Source organism: Chrysochloris asiatica, unplaced genomic scaffold (genome assembly GCF_000296735.1).
Source record: "Chrysochloris asiatica unplaced genomic scaffold, ChrAsi1.0 scaffold00027, whole genome shotgun sequence".
NCBI lineage: Eukaryota > Metazoa > Chordata > Mammalia > Afrosoricida > Chrysochloridae > Chrysochloris > Chrysochloris asiatica.
In genome coordinates this window covers 22,582,072-22,606,887 of record NW_006408545.1, presented here as the reverse complement: position 1 = coordinate 22,606,887, position 24,816 = coordinate 22,582,072, and the positions used below count along the sequence as shown (strand labels likewise).

The following is a 24,816-nucleotide window of genomic DNA, read 5'->3' as shown; positions in this document are numbered from 1 at the left end:
CTTGATCTGCCAACCTGTGTTTAGCAATCCAGTGCCACAATGCTCCTTTAAGGCTCTAACAATTCTTTGGGTAGACAATAGAGGGCAGTACAGTATCAGTTTATAGTCTACAATTAAAATCAAACTTCCTTTGTTGTTATTACAGTTTCTTATTTTATATGAACATTATCTATAAATAGAGAATTGTTAAAGAAACTCATTTAGATTGCTTTATATTGGGGACACATATTAAAATGCTTGAAGAACAACTCAGAATTGGGTAGACTAATAAAAGGTGGATTTATAAGAAGCAAATGAAGCTCCAGTTTTAGGGTCACTTCCAAGGCCTAAAAGACTAGGACCTACCACTGTGAATTTTGAGAAAGAAGGCTTTTTTTGTTTTCTTGCAAAGGGTCCCTCAAATTGTACAAACATTAGATCTCACAAAGTTAGGAGAATAGCCATGTGGTTCTTTTGGAGCTGAATTCAGGGAAAACAATGTTGCCATTATTAATATAGCTACCAACTTAATTTTCAGGGAGAAGGGCAGTCTGCTTTTGTTAAAGTGATTCCAATAAAAAGGAAACAGAGAGAGCAATGGAATTAACTGGCAAAATGTTCTAGCTGTTTATAAATCTGGTGTAAAATACAATAAACACTGCGCAATTTTCACTTCTGTCTGCACAATGCAGTGGTAAAGAAGGAAAGTACCAAAGTTTATAATTGGCAGGTTCATAAACTAGCCTCAGCTTCAACTCCCATCCAATAAGCAGGGTGTGGGAGTTTTACTTTGTTGTTTTTAATCGAAGAGGTTGTCCTCCTTAATAAGAAAGTAGATGTGGTGGTAATGGTTCACAAAGGAAACTGTGCTTCCATTCACAAATCTGAAATTTCTCACCAGGGAGTCATGCTTAGACTTTCTTATGAAGGTTTCAAGCTTAGTGGTAAGGAGTTAAATTAAATTGTACCCTTTGAAAATAAAAATTAGCAAACTTTCCAATTGGCCTTTTTGGTTGCAAACATTTATAATTAAAGGTTGACTTTTAGTCTGGAAGACTTAGTATTTTTATCTCTATATCTACCAGTCATTCAGAATTGAAAATATTGCTGCCGATTTGAGCCCCTGCTTGTTGTTAGGTGTCATCCTATCCGTTCCAACTGATAGCGACCCTATGTACAACAGAACACAACACAGCCCAGTCCCAGCCACCCTCACAATTGTTATGTTTGAGACTGTCATTGCTGCCACTGTGTCAGTCCATCTTGTTGAGGGTCTTCCTCATTTTTGCTGACCCTCTACTTTCTAGGTATCATGTTTTTCCCCCCAGGGACTGATTTCTTAGGATAAAATGTCCAAAGTACTTGAGAAGCCCCTATGTCTACAAAAAATCAGTAAAAACCATCGGCTCTGACTCATGGCTACTCCATGTGTGTCAGAGCAGAACTGTGCTCCACAGGATGGTCCGTGACTGGTTTTTCAGTAGATTTCCAGACCTGTCTTCTGAGAAACCTTTGGGTAGACATAAATTTCCAGCTATTTTATTAAATAGTCAAGCACATTGACACTTTGCATCATCCAGAGACACTGAAACTGAAAAGTTGGGAGATTGAGTTTTCCCAGAGTTGCCTGGGAAAAAAGCCTGGGTAATCTACTTCAGAAAAATTAGCCAATGAAAACTCTAAAAAGCACAGTTCTACTCTGACACACATAGGATTACCAAGTGGTATTATAACCACAGATATTGAGGTTAAAATGTACAACAAATATTTGGGGGGGACGCAATTCACTGCCACCACTCGTCTGTCAGTTTGTCATACTGTGGTGACTTGTGAGTTGCTGTGATTCTGGAAGCTATGCCACTGGTAGTTTAAATACCAGCAGGATCACCCACGGTGGACAGGTTTCAGATGAGCTTCCAGATGAAGACAGACTAGGAAGAAGGAGTGATTAACTACTTCCGAATATTTAGGTACTGAAAACCTTATGAATAGCAGAGAAACACTGTCAGATATAGTTCCGGAAAATGAGCCCCTCAGGTTGGAAGGCACTTAAAATGCGACTGGAGAAAAGCTGCCTCCTCAAAGTAGAGTTGACCGTGATGACGCAAATGGAGTAAAGCCTGTGGGAGAAAAGCCAGTGGGACCGACCTTCATTTGCTGATGGGGAACAAATCAAAATGAGGAGAAACAGCTGTAAACATCCATTTAAAATCAGAACATGGAATATATGAAGTATGAATCTGGGAAAATTGGAAGTTGTCAAAAATGAAATGGAACGCATAACATCGGTATCTTAGGCATTAATGAGCTGAAATGGACTGGTATTGGCCATTTTGAATCTGACAATCACATTGTTTACCATGCCGGGAATGACAAATTGAAGAGGAATGGTGTTGTATTCATTGTGAAAAAGAACATATCCAGATCAGTCATGAGGTACAAGGCTGTCTGTGATAGGATAATATCCATGTGCCTACAGGGAAGCCCAGTTAATACCACTATCATTCAAATTTATGCACCAACCACTAAAGCCAGTGAGGATGAAATAGAAGAATTCTACCAACTTCTTCAATCTGAAATTGATCAAACATGCAATCAAGATGTATTGATCATTACTGGTAATTGGAATGCAAAGGTTTGGAGCAAAGAGGAAGGATCAGGAGTTAGAAAATATGGCCTTGGTGATAGAAATGATGGTGGAGAACGCATGATAGAATTCTGCAAAATCAATGATATGTTCATTTCAAATACCTTCTTTAGACAGCATAAGAGACAACTATACACATGGACCTCGCCAGATGGAATACATAGAAATAAAATTGACTACATCTGTGGAAAGAGAAGATGGAAAAGCTCCATATCATCTGTGAAAACAAGGCCAAGGGCAGACTGTGGAACAGAATATCAATTGCAAGTCAGCTGCACAAGACCTTTTTAAAGTGTTGAAGAGCAAAGATGTCAGCTTAAGGACTAAGGTGAGCCTGACCCAAGCCATGGTATTTTCAGTAACCTCATATGCATGCGAAAGCTGGACAGTAAATAAGGAAGACTGTGGAAGAATTTATGCTCCCCACCCCCCCCACCCCCCACCCCCGTCGCACACCTTCTTTCTTTCTTTTTTTAATGTTTTATTGTGAATTCTGTGATAGTTTTCATGGGAGAGCATTAGTTTTACATTCATCCTATCATATATCTTTTCATTGTCATGGTAACAGTCCCCTCCATGCATCATCAACCAACCAAAGGGTACATACTACAAGCCTGCACCCCCGGTCATCAGCACACAGCCCCTCTCCCTCTCTGTGTCTAAAGTCCCCAACTGTTCCATCTCTCCATGTCATCATCTCTGTCTCCATCTCAGGCATCACTGCTTCTCTGGGTAGGGTCCCGCTCTCTGCTCTTCTCCTTGATGGTCCCAGGGACCTCCGCTCCTAGACTGCAAAGTCAATCACTCCCCTCCCATCCCTTCTCAACTTTGTCCTTAGGTAAATGTTACCCTTTTGACTTTGAACAATTGACCATTTCGTGGTAAGCATACCTTACTTGTGTTGTTGTCCTCTGCTATATACCTGTCTACTGGTTGGCTGAAATTAGGGCCACATGAGTGTGTTCCATTCTAGACCTGAAGGGTGATCAAAGGCCATTGTTTCTCCAGTCTTTCTGATCAGCAAGCCAAATCTTTATTTAAAAAAATTTTTTTTTTTTTTTTAGTTTTGTTCCATAGTTTCTGACACTCTATCTGGGACCTTCTAATGTGATCCCTTTCAGAGCAGTTGGTAGTGGTAGGTCGGCACCATCTAGTTCTTCTGGTCTCAGAGTCATGGACACTGATGTTCACATGTTTCATTAATCCACACATGGAGAGACCAATAGCGGCACCTTAGATGAGCTTTTTAAGATCTCAGACACTACTTACCAAAGTATAATGTAGCACATTGTCTCTGTGGACTATGTTATACCAATTGATCATGGTGTCCTCTGAGATTATGGTCCTGAGCCCCCAGGTCCAGCAACTTATTGCCTTAAGATTTCATAATATCTCAGAACTTTTCCTCATGTTGCCCACTCTCTGCTCTACCACATTCATAGTTGTGTTTGCAGTGAAGATAAATACCCATGTACAAATATCCTCTTTCAAGTTCTTAAGTGTTTGTGGGATATATATATCCCATTCTTCCTCCCATATCCATTCAGCCTATGTCTCTGTCCATGTATCACAGAACACTTGTCCCAAAGTTGTGTATCTGTCACTATTTGCCTCAATCCCCTTTAATCCTTACATAACTCCCTGTATCTTCATCTGTCTTCATTCTTCTGTCAACCTCCCTTTTCTTGTATTTTGTCCTCCCCATTACCCAAGTTAACGTGTGGCTACCATCTAGCCAGTGAATTACTCTACCTTCCCTCACACCCCTGGTAACCATCAAAGCATGTTTTGTTTTTTACTATGAAGACTTTTTCTTGAGTTCTTACAATAGTGATATCAGACAATATTTGTCCCTTTATAATTGACTAATTTCAGTTGGAATACTGTTCTTCAGGTTCATCCATGCTATGAGGGGCTTCACAATTCCTTGTTATCTACCGTTGCATAATATCCCATTGTGTGTATGTACCAAAGTTTGTTTATCCATTCTTCCACTGATGGACACTTAGGCTGTCTCCATCCTTTTCTATTTGAAATAGTTCTGTGATATACGTCAGTGTGCACATATTTATTGATGTCCTGACTCTTATTTCTTGTGGATATATACCAAATAGAGGAATTGCTGGATCATACAGTATTTCTATATCCAACTTTCTGAAGAAGTACCAAATAATTTTCTATAGTGGTTGACCCATTGTATAGACCTACCAGCAAAGTAAAGAGTCCCAGTCTCTCTACATCCTCACTAGCATTTTTTTAAAACATTGCTATTAATGCTGATATGAGATGGTATCTCATTATTATTTTGATTTGTATCTCTCTAATGATTGTGAACATTTCTTCCTATGTTTGTTGGTGGTGGTCAGTTCCAACTCATACCAACCTTGTATATGGTTTCTGAGGCAGTAAATCTTTACAGAAGCAGAAATTCTCATCTTTCTCCTAAGGAGTGACTGGTAGATTTGAACTGCTGACGTTGTGCTTAGTAACCCAACACATAACCACTATGCTCCTACATATGTTTGTTAGCATCCTGAATGTTTTCCTTGGTGAAGTGTCTGTTCATGTCCTGTGCCCATTTTTAAATTTGGTTGTTTGTCTTTTTCTTATAGAGCTATTGTAGTTTTCTACATTTTAGAGATTAGTCTCTTATCTGGTATGTTGTTGCAAAAAACTTTTCCATCTTCAATCTGTGGGCTCCCTTTTAATTCTTTTGGTGCAAGCTTCTGGTGCACATAAATGCATATTTTTTAGGAGGTTCCAGTCATCTATTTTGTCTTCTACTGTTTGTGTGTTTTTAGTAATGTTTGATAGTGTATTGAAGCCATGTATTAAAACTTCTGTTTTTTCATTGATGATTTAAGTTTGTTCCTATTTTTTCATTGATGATCTTTTACAATTCTAGATTTTACATTTAGGTCTTTAATCCATGTTGAATTTGTTTTTGTCTATGGTGTGAGATGATATAGGTCTTGTTTCATTATTCTGCTAATGGATTTCCAGTTTTGCCAGCACCATTTATTGAAGAAACTATCTCTTCTTCCCCATTTAATGTGTTTTGGCCCTTTGTCAAAGATCAGTTGACTGTATGTGGATGGATTTACTTCTGGGTTTTAAATTCTGTTCCATTGATCTATTTATCTTTTGTTGTATTGGTACCAAGCTGTTTTGACCACTGTGGCTGTGTAGTAAATTTTGCGATGAGGAAGTGAGTGGCCTCCAACTTTGTTCTTCTTAAGCAGTGCTTTGCTTATCCAAGGTCTCTTTCCATATAGATTTAGTGATCTCCCCCCCCCCCATCGCTTTAAAGAAGGAATTTGGAATCTAGATTGGGATTGTATTATATCTATAGATTGTGTTGACAGTTTCACAATGTTAAGTCTTCCTATCCATGTGCATGGTATATTCTAACATTTTTATAATTCTTTTTTGGTTTCTTGTAGCAGTGTTTTGTAGTTTTCTTTGTGTAGGTGTTTTATTTCTGTGGTTAGATTTACTCCTAAGTATTTCATCTTTGGGGTGTCTATTGTAAATATTATTGTTTTCCTAATTCCATTTTCAGAGCTGTCTTTTTTAGTATAGAAGGATCCAACTGGTTTTTGTGTATTGATATTGTACCCTGCCACTTAGCTGAATCTTTAAATGAGTTCCAATAATTTTCTTGCTGAATCTTTGGGATTTTGCATATGGGATCATATCATCCTGCAACTGTTTTTGATTATCTGTGCTCCACCCCTAATTCATATACTTCTCACATACATAACACATTCACCCTATCATGTCACCTCCAAAGTCTTAAGTCAATTCCAAATCCAAAGTCTCATCTTCTGATCATATAAATCAAATATAGGTGAGATGGACTTTAGGCACATTCCATCCCTGGGCAAAATTCCTCTTCATCTGTGAACCTGTGATATCTTCAAATTATTTGTTTATAGAGTATAATGGTGAAATGGCTTAAAGCAGACATTTCCACTGGAGGGAAAGAAGGGATAAAGGACACAAAGCAAGTCCAAAACCCAGCACAAAAAAATTACATTTTTAGCTCTCAATGCTTGAAAATAATTCTGTTTTCTATATATCTCTAATGCTAGATATTGTTAAAAAATTAATTTAGGACTTAAAGACCTTCCAGCATGATTCCAAGCCTGTTATTTCTTGGTGTAAATGTTTAAGTGCTCATTACTAACTGAAAGGTTGGTGGTTCTAATCCACCCAGGGGTGCCTTGAAATAAAATCTTGGCAATTCATTCCTGAAAACATAGTTTTACTATGATACACCTGTTGTATGAGTTGTCTTGAGTTGGAATTGACTTGATGACAACTGGTTTGATTTGAATGTATTGCAAAGTGTCTTAGGCTATGTTCTCTAGGGAAGCAAAATTGGTGAAATTCACCTCTATCTCTATCATCTCCCTATCTCTTATAGATCTATCAATCTCAAGAGAGGTTTATATCAAGGAAATGGCTCACAATTGTAGAGTGGGAGAGTACCAAGTCTGGGTCAGGTGAACCAAGATTGGCAGGCAAGTAGGCAGATCCTATAGACAGGCAGGCCTGGCAAGCAGACAGACAGGCAGTCAAGCAAATCCAGCAGGCAGGTAGGTTGGGCACACAGACAGGTAGGCTGATAGGCAGGCAAGAATACAGGCTGTTGAGGCCTCCCTCATTGGCAGGTAATAGAACAACCTTCTGGCTCAAGTCCAAAGAACCAAAGGTTGGAGGATGAGCCTTATGCAAGATCCAGACCCAGCAGAAAGCAAACCAGCTTTCCCTGAGTGTCCAATACACTGAAATCAGGAAACATCCTTTTAATTGATTGCCTGCTCATAGCCAGTCGTCAGAGAGTTCATTTCACCTACTGATAGCACACCATCCTAGCATTAACTGCGTTGTATTGGGTTGCGCCATGGAGATAACTAATTTCAACTGCCAAACCAGTGGGAATCCTGGCCCAGTCAAGTTGACACAAAACCTTAACTGTCACACCAAGGTTGAATTCTAGGGGCCAAATTTGACCAGTAAGTTTGTGAGTGACACTCTAGAGAAGAATTAGAGAAAGCTAATGCATGCTGTCATCATCTGGGCTTGGGTGAGAAGCTGCCCTGACATTGAGTTTTGCTCATAGAACCCTTTCAGCCCAACATCTCATGGCCTTTCCTCACTCTCTAATCCCAGTCGTGAGCAAACCAGGAAATAATAGCATCTGTGCACAGTACTACTGCCTGGATCTGGGTCACAAGGAAAGGGAAGTCAGCCAATAACTCCTCCTCCCTTAAAAGGGAGGCCAGAGGTTATTGGGTGCACTACAAATACTCAGCACTTCCAATTTCAGATTTATGGGTAAAACAAGGACCTTGCCTGGAACAAGTTGTAATAGGCCTGCCCTTTCTCTGGCTGTTGACAGATTGAACCCCTCCCTCACCCAGTACCATATATGTATACCCACCTATTGGCGAAAGCATAACTCCAAGCATAAAGAACTACCCTTTGTATAGCTTTCTAAGTCTTGTTAGTTTTTCCACAAATCAGCAAGGCAAACTAGGATCCTGGGTTCAGCATGGTATGAGGCCAACAACATGAAAGTTTCTACTTTGATAACTGCAATTCAGTCATGAATATATGTATCATGAATATATATATCCAATTTACCTCCACAGTTTAATAAATGTCGGTGTATATTTCAAGATAAAGTTAGAGAGATCATGTCATATACAACAACATCCATTTCCACTTCCTCCTGTATTCTTTACTGCTCATATAACCCCAGTTTTTTCAGGTGCACACTCTCTGCACAGCAATATGATTCAGTCCCAGCCATAAGGATATAGGAACAGTGACTCATTTACATAGGAGGAGACTGTTGGGTGCCTTTTAGATAGTAGGAAGAGAGATTCTTAGCTTTTTATCCTCTGGAACTATCACTTCTAGATATGATGACCCACCACTTCCATGTTAGTTTGTCATATTGTGATGGTTTGAATGTTGCTGTGATTTGTCAAGTTAGGCAACAGGTATTTTAAATACCAGCAGGGCCATCCGTAGTGGACAAGTTTCAGCTGAGTTTCCAGATGAAGACAGGCTAGAAAGAAGAGACAGACTACTTCCAAATATTTAGACACTGAAAACCTTATGAATAGCAGTGGAACACTGTCAGATAGCACCAGAATATTGATTATTGAAACATGAGGAAGAGCACAAGAATATTGTCAGGTGCAGTGATAAAGATGAGCCCCTCAGGTCAGAAAGTGCTCAAAATACAACTGGGGAAGAGCTGCCTCCTCAAAATAGAGTTGGCCATGATGACATGAATGAAGTAAAGCCTTCATGACCTTCATTTGCTAATGGGGCACAATTCAAAATGAGGAACACTTAATAACATCCATTAATAATTAAACCATGGAATGTACTAAGAATGAACCAAGGAAAATTGGAGGTTGCTAAAAGTGAAATGGAATGTACTAACATTGATATACTAGGCATTAGTGAGCTGAAATGCGTTGGTATTGGTCATTTTGAATCTTGACAATCACGTGGTTTAGTATGCCATGCATGACAAATTGAAGATGAAGGACATTGCATTCATCATCAAAAAGAATATATCAAGATCTTGAAGTACAAAGCTGTGTTTGATATAAAATAATATCCAAATGCCTACTAGGAAGACCAGTTAATATCACTGTTAATCAAATTTATGCACCAACCACTAAAGCCAGTGATGATTAAACTGAAGAATTCTACCAACTTCTTCAGTCTGAAATTGATCAAACAATCAGGATATATTGAGATTAGAATGCAAAGGTTGGAAACAAAGGATCAGTAGTTGAAAAATATGGCCTTAGTGGTAGAAATGCTGGAGATTGCTTGATAGAATTTTGCAAGGCCAATAACTTATTCATTGCAAACAATGTAAAAGTTGACTATACACATGAACCTCACCAGATGAATTGCACAGAAATCAAATTGACTACATTTGTGGAAAGAGACGGTGGAAAAGCTCCATATCATTAGCCCAAACAAGGCCAGAGGCAGAGTGCAGAACAGACCATCAATTGCCCATATGCAAGTTCAGGCTGAAGCTGAAGAAAATAAAAATAAGTCTACAAAAGCCAAAATATGACCTTGAAAATATCCCACCTAAATTTGGAAATCATCTGAAGAACAGATTTGATGCATTAGACACTAAAGACCGAAGACCAGAAGAGTTGTGGGAAGACATTAAGAACATCATACAGGAAGAAAGGAAAAGGTCATTAAGAATACAAGAAAGAAGAAAAAGACCAAAATGGATATATGAAAACACTCTGAAATTTGCTTTCCAACATAGAGGTGTTAAAGCAAATTCAAGAAATGATGAGTGAAAATAACTGAATAGAACATTTAAAAGGGTAGCTTGAGAAGACAAAGTCAAATATTTTAACAAAATGTGCAAAGACCTGGAGTTAGAAAACTGAATGGGAAGACATGCTCAAAATTCCTCATGTTGAAAGAACTGAGGAAAAAAATCAACCTCAGCATTTCTCAAGCTGAGGGAACTGACGAGAAAATTCAAACCTTGAGTTGAAATATTGAAGGATTCCATGGGCAAAATATTGAATGATGCAGAAAGCATCAAAAGAAGATGGAAGGAATACAGAGTCACTGTACCAAAAAGAAATGATCGATGTTCAACCATTTTAAGAGGTAGCTTATAATCAAGAGCCAATGATCCTGAAGGAAGAAGTCTAAGGTACACTGGAGGCATTGGCAAAGAACAAGGCTCGGGAAATTGATGGTATAGAAATGGAGAACTTTCATCAAACTGATGCAGCACTGGAGGCACTCACTCATCTATGCCAAGAAATTTAGAAGATAGCTACCTGACCAACAGACTGGAAGAGATTCATATTTGTGCCCATTCCAAAGAGAGGTGGCCCAACAGAATGCAGAAATCATCAGACAATATCATTAATATTGCATGTAAGTAAAATTTTGCAGAAGATATTACTAAAATGGCCACGACCATACATTGACAGAACTTCCAGAGGTTCAAGCCGGATTCAGAAGAGAACGTAGAATGAGGAATATCATTACTGACATCAAATTGATCTTGGCTAAAAGCAAAGAGTATAGAAAAATGTTTACCTATGCCTTATTGACTATGCAAAGGCTTTTGCTTGTGTGGGTCATGACAAGCTATGGACAACATTGTGGAAAATGAGCATTCTGGAACACTGAATTTTACTCATGAGGAACCTGCACCTAGGCCAAGAGGTAGTTGTTTGAACAGAACCAGGGAACACTTAATGGTTTAAAATTAGGAAATGTGTACACCAAGGTTGTATTCTTTTTTTTTTAATGTTTTATTATGAATTATGTGATAGTTTACATGGTGGAACATTAGTTTTACATTCATCCTATAGAATATCATTTCATTGCTATGGCTACAATCCCCTCCATGCATCATCAACCAACCAAAGGGTATACACTACAAGCCTTTTTCCGCCCCCCCCCCCCCATCATCAGCACACAGCCCCTCTCCCTCTCTGTGTCTAAAGTCCCCAATAGCTCCATCTCTCCACGTCATTGTCTCTGCCTCCATCTCAGGCATCACTGCTTCTCTGGGTAGGGTCCCGCTCTCTGCTCTTCTTCCTTGATGGTCCCAGGGACCTCCGCTCCTAGGCTGAAAAGTTAATCACTCCCATCCTTGCTACAAAACTTCTACCTTTACAATTACAACCCTCACAAGCTGTCCTGATAACAATTATTCACTATTGTATCACAAGAGACCCATCCACATTTCATTTCATCAACCCCGCCCAGACAGATTGTATATTACTCAGTGGAGATTCTACCTTCCTCCATGCCCTCTGAATCTAGGTTCCCTCTTGAAAGCTTGTACACCAGTCACTTCTTGCCTTTGTAGTCACCCCATTTTGGGTAACCAATGTCCAAGTTGCCCATCCCTGTCTACTCTGTGTATGGAGGGGGTGGGAATGATCCTCACTATAAAGATTTGTGCCCTCTTTTGAGCTACTGCATTCATAGGTGTAGGTCAAGTTCTTCAAATTGTATCAGATTAGTCTTTTTTTCTTCTTCTTTCTTCTTCTAGTTGAGCTCTGATCATCCAGTCAGTGAAGCCAGGTCAAGTGGGTATTATCTGCAAGTGTGGGTGTTCATGTGCATATGCCCCCTCTTCTTATCAGCTGGATGCTTCACTCTCCACTGTAATCCTCTGTGGCTATGACTTTGACTCTGGGCTGAAGAGTCCCCAGGTCTTGCAACACTACTGGCTAAAGAGATCTTCACCCGGGTTCACAGAAGTCTATTGAACATTGTACGGCTTAGCTCGCAGCTTCATTGCTGTTCTTCCCTCACTTCCCCTTATCGGTGACGAGCATGGTCACCAATCAGAGTGTGTATTCCCATTGAGTCTTAGTCTTGGAAAGGGTTTGCACTGAGGGGACCTGACCACTTGCCTTGATGTTTCCTGGGCAAGCAACTTGCTTGTTCTTGTAGTAACAGTCCATCTTCCTCTATTGTTTTGTATTTTTCCTGTAGGTCTTTCTTTCAAGAAGTATCTTCTTTTCTACTAGCCGTTCTAGGCTGGTCTGCTTGTCCTTTCAAGTGAAAATTTCCCATATCTGAAGATCTGGATGTGGTTCAGGCTTCTACCTATAGTCTTATGTACTGCAGAGTCTCCGCAGGAAGCCTCCTTCACTGGACACATTGTAGCCCTATTTTAGGTATTCCAATCAGTTATACGCAGAAGACAGACTTACAAGCTTTCTATGGTGATGTTTCTGGCTATTCCTTTCTCTCCCCCTCCAGTGTCTGTTTTATAATATAATGCAAAGAAAACCAAGATTCAAAAGACAGCCAAGCATCTTAACATTATTCCCCCCTTTTCCCCATTCCAACCATGTCTCAATCTCTGTATCCCAGGGTTGTATTCTTTTACCATATTTATTCAATATTTATGCTAAGCACATAATCCAAGAAGCTGGATTATATGAAGAATGTGGCATCAGGAAAAGAGGGAGACTCATTAACCTGAGATATGCAGGTGATACAACCTTGCTTGCTGAAACTGAAGAGGACTTAAAACATTTACTGATGGAAATCAAAGACCATGCATGGCCTTTGATATGTGTTACATGTCAATGTAAAGAAAACAGAAATCCTTACCATGGGACCAATAAACAACATCCATATAAATGGAGAAAGATTGAACTTGTCAAATAAATGCTTCATTTTGTTTGCATCAACCATCAACTCTCATGGAAGCAGCAGTCAAGAAATTAAACAACAGATTGCATTAGGTAAATCTGCTACACAAGACCTCTTTAAGTGTTGAAGAACAAAGATGTCAGTTTGAGAACTAAGGTGATCCTGACCCAAGCCGTGGTATTTCCAGTAACCTCCTATGCATGTGAAAGTTGAACAGTGAATAAGAAAGACCATGGAAGAATTGATATATTTGAGTTATAGTGTTGGAGGAGAATATTAAAAGTACCAGGGACTGCTAGAAAAACTAACAAATCTGTGTTGGAAGAAGTACAGCCAGAGTATACTTAGAAGCTAGAATGATGAAACTTCATCTGTCATACTTCAGACATATTATCAGGAGGGAACAGTCTCTGGAGAAGGGTATCATGTTTGGTAAATTGGAGGGTCACAAAAAGGAGGAAAACCCCCAATGAGCTCAATCATAGCAATGATTTTGAGGTTGGCTCAGGACTGGGGCAGTGTTTTGTTCTGTTGTGCTTAGACTTGCTATGAGTCGGTACTGACTCTATGGTACCTAACAATAACAATGATAACAAGATATGATGACTGTAACTATCTTACACCTTCTAGGCACTATCTCTGGACAAAGACAAGGTGCTCATTCTGGCAACGCAGAAAAATAGAAAGAACCTGGGTACTTGATGGCCAAATAAACAGACAAACCAACTCACCCTCCTGTTTTATATGTGATAATGAATTTGCTTCTGTGAGTTGGACTTTCTGTTACTTGTAGCCTAAAGGAACTAAGGAGTTCTGGTGTGGTGTTCTTGAATAAACACTGCATTGCTAACCACAAGGTTGGCAGTTCAAACCCACTAATAACTCCTCAGAAACTTTATACAGGATTGATTTGAGTTGGAACTGACTCAACCTCACTTAACAACAACAAACAATAAAAGGAGCTACAGTCAGGAATTGGATCACAAGCAAAAACTGTAGAAATGTAGAACATGTCCTTGCCATCTTTTAATTATACAATGTGTGCATATTTTGTAGGAAGACATAATTCCATTTTAGTTGCCTACCTTTCCACACAATAAGCACTGGACTGTGAACCACAGGGCCCACAGTTCGAGCCTATCAGCTGCTTTGTGGTATAAAGATGTGGCTTTCTTCTCCTGTAAAGATGTAAAGCCTCAGCCACCCTATTCAAGGTTTCTCTGGCTCTTAACAACAACAGCAACCGCTAACAATATAAAGCTTAGGAAACACATGTAGATCACTTTTACCTCTTGCAAACTCTTGAGTCAAGAGGCACATATATTTTTCTCCAAAAAGGAATAACGCCAAATGTGACAGACTAAGCTACCTGTGTTTCTCTGTCTCTTCTTATTACCATCTTTAAATTCCTCAAAGGTAAATTTTGCTGTGTTCTTTGAGAGGGCTTAAATGTCTATTCACAAGTTTATAATCATAAATTGTTGCAGGACAAAAATAGCAGTGGCTGTTCCTGCAGAACTAAACGTGTGAGCTAGAGAGAGTCTTACTTCAATTCTCTTCTGTATTGATTCAATTATTTTTGCTATGTGCATACATTACTCTTTTTTTAAAAAAACTGTTTTATTGTGAATTATGTGATAGTTTACATGGGAGAACATTAGCTTTACATTCCTCCTATCGTATATCATTTCATTGCCATGGTTACAATCCCCTCAATGCATCATCAACCAACCAAAGGGTATACCCCACAAGTCTGCCCCTTGGTCGTCAGCACACAGCCCCTCTCCCTCTCTGGGTGTAGAGTTCCCAGCAGCTCCATCTCTCCACGTCATCGTCTTTGCCTCCATCTCTGGCATCACTCTTTCTCTGGGTAGGGTCCCGCTCTCCACTCCTCTCACTTGATGGTCCCAGGGACCTCCTCTTCTGGCCTGCAAAGTCAACCACTCCCATCCTTTTGCTACAAAACGTCTACCTTTACATTTCCAACCCTCACAGTCAGTCCTGATAGTAATTATTCACTATTGTATCACAAGAGTCCTATCCCCATCTCCTTGCATCAGCCCCGCCCAGACACATTGGATACTACTCAGTGAAGATTATACTTTCCTCCATGCCCTCTGGATCTAGGTTCCCTCTTAAAAGCTTATAAGCTGTCACTTCTTGCCTTGTAGCCCCCCATTTTGGGTAACCAATGTCCAAGTTGCCTATTCCTGTCTACCCTGTGTATTGAGGGGGGTGGAATGATCCTCAATATAAAGATTTGTTCCCTCTTTTGAGCTACTGCATCCATAGGTGTAGGTCAAGTTCATCAAATTGTATCAGATTGCTCTTTTTTCCTCTTCTGGTTGAGCTCTGAACAAGCCCTTGAAGCCAGGTCAAGTGGGTATTATCTGCAAGTGTGGGTGTTCTTGTGCATATGCCCTCCCTTCTTATCAGCTGGACGCTTCACTCTCCACTCTAGTCCTCTGTGGCTATGTCACTGACTCTGAGACCAGGAGGCCCCAGGTCTTGCCAAACTTCCCAACCAGGTCTCCACCTGTGTTCACAGGAGTCTATTGAACGTGGTTGGACTTAGTTCACAGCTTCATTGCTGCTTTTCTCTCACTTCCCCTTATTGGTGACCAGTGTGTTCACCAGTCAGAGCACCTGTCTGCTCGTGTATTCCCACTGAGTCTTAGTCTTGGAAGGGGGTTTGCCCTGAGGGGACCCGATCACTTGCCTTGATGGCTCCTGGGCAAGCAACTTGCTTATTCTTTCATGCATTGCTTTTATAGTATGAAACTGAAGGGAAAGAAAAACGAAGTATATTGCTACTGTTAACTGAAAGGCTGGCAGTTCAAACTCACCAGCCACTCTCAGAAACCTTATGCAGGGTTGCTATGAGGTGAAACCAACTCAGCGGCACATGACAAGAATATGCTTTCATATTTTTGTTATTGTAACAATGTGGGGGTTTTTTAAGCAAAAAACTCCACAAAGATGTATATGATAGTTATCAAAATTATAAGGCATCCTGGCTAAGCACTCAGCAGCTAAGTGAAAGGTTAGTGGTTCCACCCTTCATGGAAGAAAAGAGGTGGCAGTCAGCTCCCATTGAGAGTCTAGTTAGTCTAGGAAGCAGTCAACCTATCCTATAGGATCAATGGTGGTGGTGGTGGTGGTGATGTGCCTTGGAGTCAGTTCCAATACATAGCAACCCTGTGTAGGGTTTCTGAGGCTGTAAATCTTTACAAGAGCAGAAAGCCTCATCTTTCTCTCACAGAACAGCTGGTAGTTTCAAATGCTACCCTTGATGTGAACAGCCTGACTCGTAACTACTACATTAGCAGAGCACCTTTCTGAGATATATAGAGGAAGGATATCTGAGGAAAAACCAGGGTTATTATCAAAGAAAACTTGAGATGAATGGGTGAGCAGGAGGATGTGGTTAGTAAGATAAATGATTTGGGTTAGGCAACCAGCAGAGTCTGCTAGAATACTTTCTGTCTTCATTCATCTCCATTCCTTTTTTTTTTTTTTTAATGTTTTATTGTGAATTATGTGATAGTTTACATGGGAGAACATTAGTTTTACATTCATCCTATTGTATATCATTTCATTGCCATGGTTGCAATCCCCTCCATGCATCATCAACCAACCAAAGGGTATACCCTACAAACCTGCCCCCCGGTTGTCAGCACACAGCCCCTCTCCCTCTCTGGGTCCAAAGTCCCCAGCTGCTCCATCTTTCCATGTCATCTTCTCTGCCTCCATCTCTGGCATCACTGCTTCTTTGGGTAGGGTCCTGCTCTCCGCTCTTCTTCCTTCATGGTCCCAGGGACCTCCACTCCTAGACTGCAAAGTTAATCACTCCCCTCCTTGCCACAAAACATTTACCTTTACATTTCCAACCCTCACAAGCAGTTCTGATAACAATTATTCACTATTGTATCACAAGAGACCTATCTGCATTTCCTTTCATCAGCCCCACCTAGACAGATTGGATACTACTCAGTGGAGATTCTACCTTTCTCCACGCCTTCTGCCCTCTGGATCTAGGTTCCCTCTTGAAAGCTTGTAAGCCAGTCTCTTCTTGCCTTTGTAGCCCCCCCACTTTGGGTAGCCAATGTCCAAGTTGCCTATCCCTGTCTACTCTGTGTATGGAGCGGGTGGGAATGATCCTCACTATAAAGATTTGTTCCCTTTTTTGAGCTACTGCATCCATAGGTGTAGGTCAAGTTCATCAAATTGTATCAGATTACTTCTTTCTTCTTCTAGTTGAGCTCTGATCATCCAGTCATTGAAGCCAGGTCAAGTGGGTATTATCTGCAAGTGTGGGTGTTCATGTGCATATATCCTCTCTTCTTATCAGCTGGACGCTTCACTCTCCACTCTAGTCCTCTGTGGCTGTGTCACTGACTCTGGGCACAAGAGTCCCCAGGCCTTGCCACACTACTGGCCAACCAGGTCTCCACCTGGGTTTACAGGAATCTATTGAATGTTGTAGGGCTTAGCTTGCAGCTTCATTGCTGTTTTTCCCTCACTTCCCCTTATCGGTGACTAACATGATCACCAATCAGAGCATGTATTCCCATTGAGTCTTAGACTTGGAAGGGGATTTGCACTGAGAGGACCTGACTACTTGCCTTGATGTCTCCTGGGTGAGCAACATGCTTGTTCTTGTAGTAATCAGTTGGTCTGCCTATATTGTTTTGTATTTTTCCTGTCGGTATTTCTTTCAAGAAGTATCTTCTGTTCTTTTAGCCACTCCAGGCTGATCTGCCCATCCTTTCAAATGGAAATTTTCCACCTCTGAAGATTCTGGATGCTGTTCAGGATTCCACTTATACTCTTATGTATGCAGAGGCTCCACATTGTTTTCACTTTGCTCCACAAAGTTTCCACTTTGTTTTCAATGTTTCAGAAACTTACAAATTTCTTTTTGTCATTTCTTAAAAATAATGCAATAGAGCAATCAAGAAAATCATAAAATTAAATTGGACCACTTTCACGCCCAAACCTGTCCATTTGTGTGTCTACCTGTTGTTGTTATTGTTGTGGCACTGATTTGGTTCCAATTCATGGGACCCTATAGAGGGTTTCTGAGGAGCAGTTGGTGGGTTTGAACTGGTTAACAATCCATTGCTTATCCTATAGTGTCATCAGGACTCCATCCATTTACCTACCTTGAATTTATTTTCTGCATAGAGTTTTAAATAATTTTGTTGACCACATGGTGAAGTCATCAAGGGTTATTATAAATGTGTTATGGCACTATCAAATTACCTTCAGTGCTATGAAGAATTGATGCATTTGAGTTATGGTGTTGGAGGAGTATATGAAAAGTACCGTTGAGTGCTAGAGAAATAAACAAATCTATGTTAGAGGAAGTACAGCCAGAATGTACCTTAGAAGCCAGGATGGTAAGACTTCATCTCTTAAACTTTGGACATGTTATCAGAAGGGACCAATCCCTGGAGAAGGACATCTGGCTTGGAAAAGTAGAGGATCAGTGAAAAAGAGAATGACCCCCAAAGAGATGGGTTGACACAGTGGTGACAGCAATGGGTCACTATGGGTGGGAACTAACTTGATGACACATAACAATAACAGCAATGTAGGGTTTTGACTAAAGATTCATTATTTGGACCGATTGGAAATAGACATGGGGAAGTCTGTCTTCAGGCTTCTTCAATGTTTAGCTTTCTCGATAACTTATTGACTATGCTTCCTCTCTTTACAGAGCTTTGGAAGTAGCGGATGGAAGCCTCGTTTCTCAAGAGTCCCAGGAATTTGTATTGCACTGTGGAGAGTCCCAATTCTTTCATAATACCAGTGAGTCACTTCGTCCTGTATCTACAGAGTCTGGAATATTTAAAAAGGTAATTCTTCATTTCTAATATTTGGTCCCCAAGAATAAGGAATTTGAGCTCTATAAATTAACCCGATTGATTGAAAAACACACGCATAAACAGGATGTACAGGCATGCCTTGTTTTATTGCATTTTGCTTTTTACACTTTGCAGAGACTGAGTTTGTGGCAACCATGCACTGAGCAGGTCTATGGCTACATTTTTTTCCAACAGCATGTGCTCACTTTGTGTTTCTGTACCACATTTTGATAATTATCACAATACTTCAAACTTTTTCATAATGTTATTGCACACGTTCTATGCTACAAAACCAAAAAATCAAACCCACTTGCATCAGGTCGATTCTGTCTAAATAGTGACCCTACCTCCATAGGATTTCTGAGACTTTAAATCTTTACAGGAGCGGACAGCCTCATCTTTCTCCTGCTGAGTGGCAGGTGGGTTTGAACTGCTGACCTTACAGTTAGCAGACAACGCCTAACCTACAGCACTGCCAAGGCTTCTTTAATTGATTATCATGTAAACATAATTTCTATATGCACTGGGAATCCACAAAATTCCTGACTGGTATATTGCTATGTTAGCTCTGTTACGGTGGTCTGGAATCTAACCTGCAATGTCTCTAAGGTATGCCTGGAGATGGTACTAGATGGCATTCTATATGAAAGCACATCATGATAATAAATACTGAGTCTTAGTGGATGAACTTAAATCTTGGCTGTTCCTTTCCTTCAGATATTGTTCACCATTGTTACGAGTACCTTTTTTCCTTTTAAATAGACTGTGCTTTAAGTAAAGGCATGGAAAGTAATAGGTAATCAACAGATGGTTCTTTCCTATGAAAAAAAGTCCTAGTAGCTCAGTGAATTAGTTGTTGGACTGCTAACCTCAGAGTTGGTGGTTCAAACCCACCAACCTCCTGAGGGAGAGAAATTAAGCTATCTGCTCCTGGAAAGATTTATAGTGTCAGAAGCCCGAGCAGTTCTACTCTGTCAGATAGCGTCACTATGAGTTGGAATCAACTAGATGGCAGTGGGTGGGCTCCCCACTAAAAAGCTTTAGAATTGTTACTATTATTTCAGTAGTTCCTTTTTTTTTAAATTTTTTTTAGAGCTTTTATTGTGAACTGAGTGAGTGAAAGTATACAAGGGAGCTCATCAGTTACACATTCAACAAATCATTGTAATAATTATAATCCCCTACATGTACCATCAGCTAACAGTATTCACCTCTATTACCACTTTTTTTATGTACACATACCACAATGAAAATATATGCTCATTTAAATGTCCAAAGTACACATTTTGTAAGCCAGTTTCCTGCCCGTAGGCACACTGCCTTTGTCAGTCCTTGGCCTTAAAGTCCTTTGCTGCTCTGTCTCTATGCCATCGCCTCTGCCACCATCACTGCTGTTACTGCTTTTCTGGTCAGGATCCCTCACTCCTCTCATGTTCTTCCCTCTCGATGGTCCTACGGTTCTCTGTTCATTACACCTCTTCTGCATTTCCAGTTGTGATCATTGCCATTAGTCTTGATAATAATTACTCATAAAATCCTATCTCCTCATCACCAAACCCATCTGGATAAAAGGAAAACTATTCAGTGGGGATTCCATCTTATGCCCTTTGTTCTAACTCTTCAGTAATTACTTCTTAATATCTAGATGCTGCATACAATTATGACTTAGTTGTATTTTGTTCAAAGAAGACATTTCCCCAAAGTGGAAGGCAGAGTACTGCTGCTTATGCCAACGTGTTCGTTCACTCAGGAGAAGGCATTACTCGTGTACTTACGTGTCTGTGGGGCCAGAAAGCACAGTGATGTATTTAGCCATTGTGTGAGAGATGGGTTAGCTGCCAGACCTTGGAGGTTGTATCATACACTTCCTGTTGCAACTTATTGTAAGATCAGTGAGGATTCGTAGTCACAGAGATTATGTCATGAAGGAAATATTCCCCTCCTCAAAGAAATTTGCTTTACTAATGCTATCTACGGAAAGTCAAAAAACAATACTTAGAGATCCTGGTGTGGCACTGTGGGTTAATGCGCCGGACTGCAAAGCTGTTTGAACTGCAAGGTCGGCGGTTCAAGCTCACCAGCTGCTCCTCAGAAACCCTATATAGGGTTGCTATGGGTCAGAACCGACTCGATGGCACTTAACAACAACAACATAAAGAGAGAAGAATAAGAAAAAAGGGCATGATGAAATCACTAGCTCTTATTGGATAGTTTATGAGAACATGACAAAAGTAGGTAGGGAAATTCAACACTGACTGTGTTGAACTTACTGTGTCGAAGTTACTTTAAGTTGGATACAACTTAAAGTAACAATATCAGTCAGGGGAGCAGAAATAGATAATTAATTTTTGTAAAATGTTGAAATAAGAAATCAAATTTAAATTCAGAAAATTAAATTACCTAGAAGGAGCTCTGGTAACGTAGTAGTTACGAATCAGGCTGTGAACCGCAAGGTCAGCAGTTCGAAACTATCAGCGGTTCCGTGGGAGAAAGATGAGGCATTCTGCTCCCGTAAAGATTTACAGCCTCAGAAACCCTGTGCAGGGTCGCTATGAGTCGGAACCGACTCCACGGCACTTAATAACAATAACAACAACAACAAGTTTATTATAATTTCTTTCTTTCTGATTGGGTTCACATTTTGTGTTTTTCTTCCTTATCAGAAATAGTTTATAACTTGAAGGAAAACCTAATGAACTTAGTCGCTAGTCCTAGCTGGAAATCCAATTAGGATTTCTACATTTGTCCTTTAGTAGCTATATTTTTTATGATTGAAAAATAATGATTCATTAAGCATAGTGTAATTAAGTGTCCGATGATGTTTGCTGAAGCCCAGGAAGCAATTTGTAGCAGCACTCAGATTGGGGCAAAAAGTAAATTGCCTGAGAGGGATGGCAAAGAAGGGTCTGCAGAGCCCCACCTCCTTGGCCCAATGATGTTATTGTTAAATGCCATCAAGTCATTTTTTAACTCATAGTGACCCCATATAGGGTTTCTGAGGAGTGGCTAGTGAGTTAGAACTGTCAACTTTGCGTTCCAACCAAACTTGAGGTCTAGTGCTTATCCTACAATGCCATACCAGGATTCCTGGTCCATTGATTGTTATTGTTAAGTGCCACTGAGTTAGTTCCAATTCACAGCAACCTTGTATGGGGTTTCTAAGGAGTAGCTGGTGAGCTTGAACTGCCAACCTTGCAGTCCAGTCCTTTAACTTGCAGCACCACACCAGGTTCCCTGGTCCATTGATAGCCGTGTTTTTCTCACAGTGCCAATGGCCTGTCTAAACACAGGCTTTCAGCTCTTGCTCACCCCCAGGCTGCAACCAAGGAGCCCTGGGCACTGGGTAGCCCCTGGGAGAAGACCTGAGGGCTGGCCAGGGGTAGGTAATTGGAGGCCTGCCAAAAGAAGGAGGCCAGTTTATACACATGGGAGCTAGAGAAAGATAAACTGGGACAGCAGGGTAGAAAGGCAGCCAGAGCATCTAGAAGGGCAGAAACTGGAAGCAGGATGCAAAGTATAGTTCTGGCTACACTGTCTCCTAGTGTTCTCTGTGCTATCCCATGTGTTCCTCTCAGAGATGGTCACCAGACTTACTGGATGAACGGGTGCCAGGGTCTACTTCTAGATCTGCCTTTTGTCATTACATCCTCTTTGTTTTTCTCTCCACCAGCCCCATCTCTTTCTAACTTCTATTGTGGTCAGTTGGACTCCTGGTGTGGTGCTGTAGGATTTGCACTGGACTGAGAACCACAAGGTCGACAGTTTAAATCCACCAGCTGCTCCTCAGAAACCCTATACAGGATCTCTATGAGTCAGAACTAACTCAATGGCACTTAACAAAAACAATAACAACAACAAAATAGATTAAAAATTTCATTTTGACCATTTTTTACCTTTACAGTTCAGTGACATTAATTATATTTATTGTTATGTTACCATTAACACTACCCATTTCCAAAAGTTTTCAGCAAATTTTAGTATCCTTTCAGCAAAACTCTCATTTCCTGCCTCCTCCCAGCCCCTGAAAACCGTGAATATATGTTTGTCTTAACATATTTACTTATTCTAGATATTTCACTAAATTGGATCATACATTATTATGTCTGGCATTTCACTCGGCATTATTTCTTTCAGGGTTTACCCATCCATCCGATGATGTAGAATGCATCAGAGCTTCATTCTTTTTTATGTTGTTGTTGTTAAGTGCTGTCTAGTCATTTCAGACTCTATTGAGTCAGTCCCTATAGCACCATAGCAGGAGTAGTATTCCATTGTATGAATACACTACGTTTTGTCTATACATTCATTTCTTGGTGGGCACTTGGGTTATTTTCATCTTTTGGCTGTTGTGAAAAATGCTTGAATGCCCCTTGGTGTACACATCTATCTTTCTTTATCACTCTTGGTCACTCTGATTCTTGATTTTTTTATCTTTCTCATTCTTTGCACATCCTACTAGGATTGGGAGAACTGAAGAGACAAGGGGACAGACTTTATCTTCTTTACTGATTCTGGATAGTTCATACATACAGTACCAGGGTGCCAGCATACCTATTGTATCTTCCAAATTACTTTTCTCTTAGCACATCCTCCCTAATAAATCTGCTAATATCCTGGGAGATTCAGCAGATTTACTGACACTATTGTATAGGACCACCCTAGTTGTTCTTTCCCAGGCAGAAGGCCATACATTATTAAGATTCCTGAATTAATCTAGTCCTGATTAATAAATTACATCTATTTCTTCAAAGTAATGCTTAAAATTTTTATTTGCATTAAAACTAAACAATTTGCATTTCCCCAGAACAATCAGGATATACTCACTTTCTTTATTTATTTTATACTATTTTATGTTATTACACTTATGTGTTGTTATTTTTAACATGCTGTAAGAACATTCCTTAAAGCTGACAATACTGCACTGAACCCTTCAATTAAAATAGGATATTTACTATACCTGCTTGTGTAAACGGAAGTATGAATTTATAATTACAAAGACAATATTGCCTCTCAAACACATATTTACATAAACTAGAAATAACTACAAATCAAACCAGAATATTATTAGAACTTATATCTTAGATGGGAAAATCACCAGAGGTTTTGCATTTATTTATACAAAAAAAATTTTTTCCCTTTAAATGATTACATATGAATATTAGTCCGTTTGGAATAAAAGATGTGTTTAGTCAAAATAATTATATATTAGCAACATTTTTCCATATGAGAAGAAACTATAAAGAAATGGTATCATTAAATGAAAACACACATATATGGTGAAGTGCTTGGCTGCTAACCAAAAGGTCAGTTCAAACCCACTGGCTGCTCTGCCAGAGAAAGATAAAAGATGAAGATGAAACGTGAAAGAAAGAAAGATGAAGCAGTGTGCTTCTTTAAAGATTTATGGCCTTGGAAACCCTTTTTTGGAAGTTCTACTCTGTTCTTTAGGACCACTATGAGTCCTAAATCACTCAATATCAATGGGTTATTTATGTATTTTATGTGACGAAAACTGTAACCCTCCCCCACCAAAAACAATACTAAACCCATTGCCACTTCAGTGATTCTCATAGCAAATCTATAAGACAGAGAAGATTTATTTTGTTATTATATGTTTGTGGGAAAATGTAGTAAAAGGATAATTGAATTTTTCTACAAACTTTTTTTTAAAATGTTTTATTGTGAATTATGTGTTAGTTTACATGGGAGAACATTAGTTTTACATTCATCCTGTCTTATATCATTTCACTGCCATGGTTACAATCCCCTCCATGCATCATCAACCAACCAAAGTGTATACCCTGCAAGCCTGCGCCCCCCCGGTCATCAGCACACAAACCCTCTCCCTCTCTGGGTCTAAAGTCCTCAGCTGCTCCATCTCTCCACATCATCATCTCTACCTCTATTTCTGGTGTCACTGTTTCTCTGGGTAGGGTCCCGCACTCTGCTCTTCTCTCCTGATGGTCCCAGGGACCTCTGCTCCAAGGCTGCAATGTTAATCACTCCCCTCCTTGCTACAAAACTTCTATCTTTACATTTCCAACCCTCACAATCAGTTCTGATAACAATTATTCACTACTGTATCACAAGAGACCTATCTGCATTTCCTTT

At 39.9% G+C, this 24,816-nt stretch overlaps 1 protein-coding gene across 1 annotated transcript in view; it reads left to right on the top strand.

Annotated features, from left to right (window-relative positions):
• Positions 1-24,816, top strand: part of AIM1 (absent in melanoma 1) — a 293,695-nt gene that overhangs the window by 108,138 nt on the left and 160,741 nt on the right. Inside the window, exon 2 of the mRNA XM_006839959.1 lies at positions 18,558-18,696. Coding sequence (XP_006840022.1) covers positions 18,558-18,696 — 139 coding nt within the window. The remainder of the gene's footprint in view (positions 1-18,557; positions 18,697-24,816) is intronic.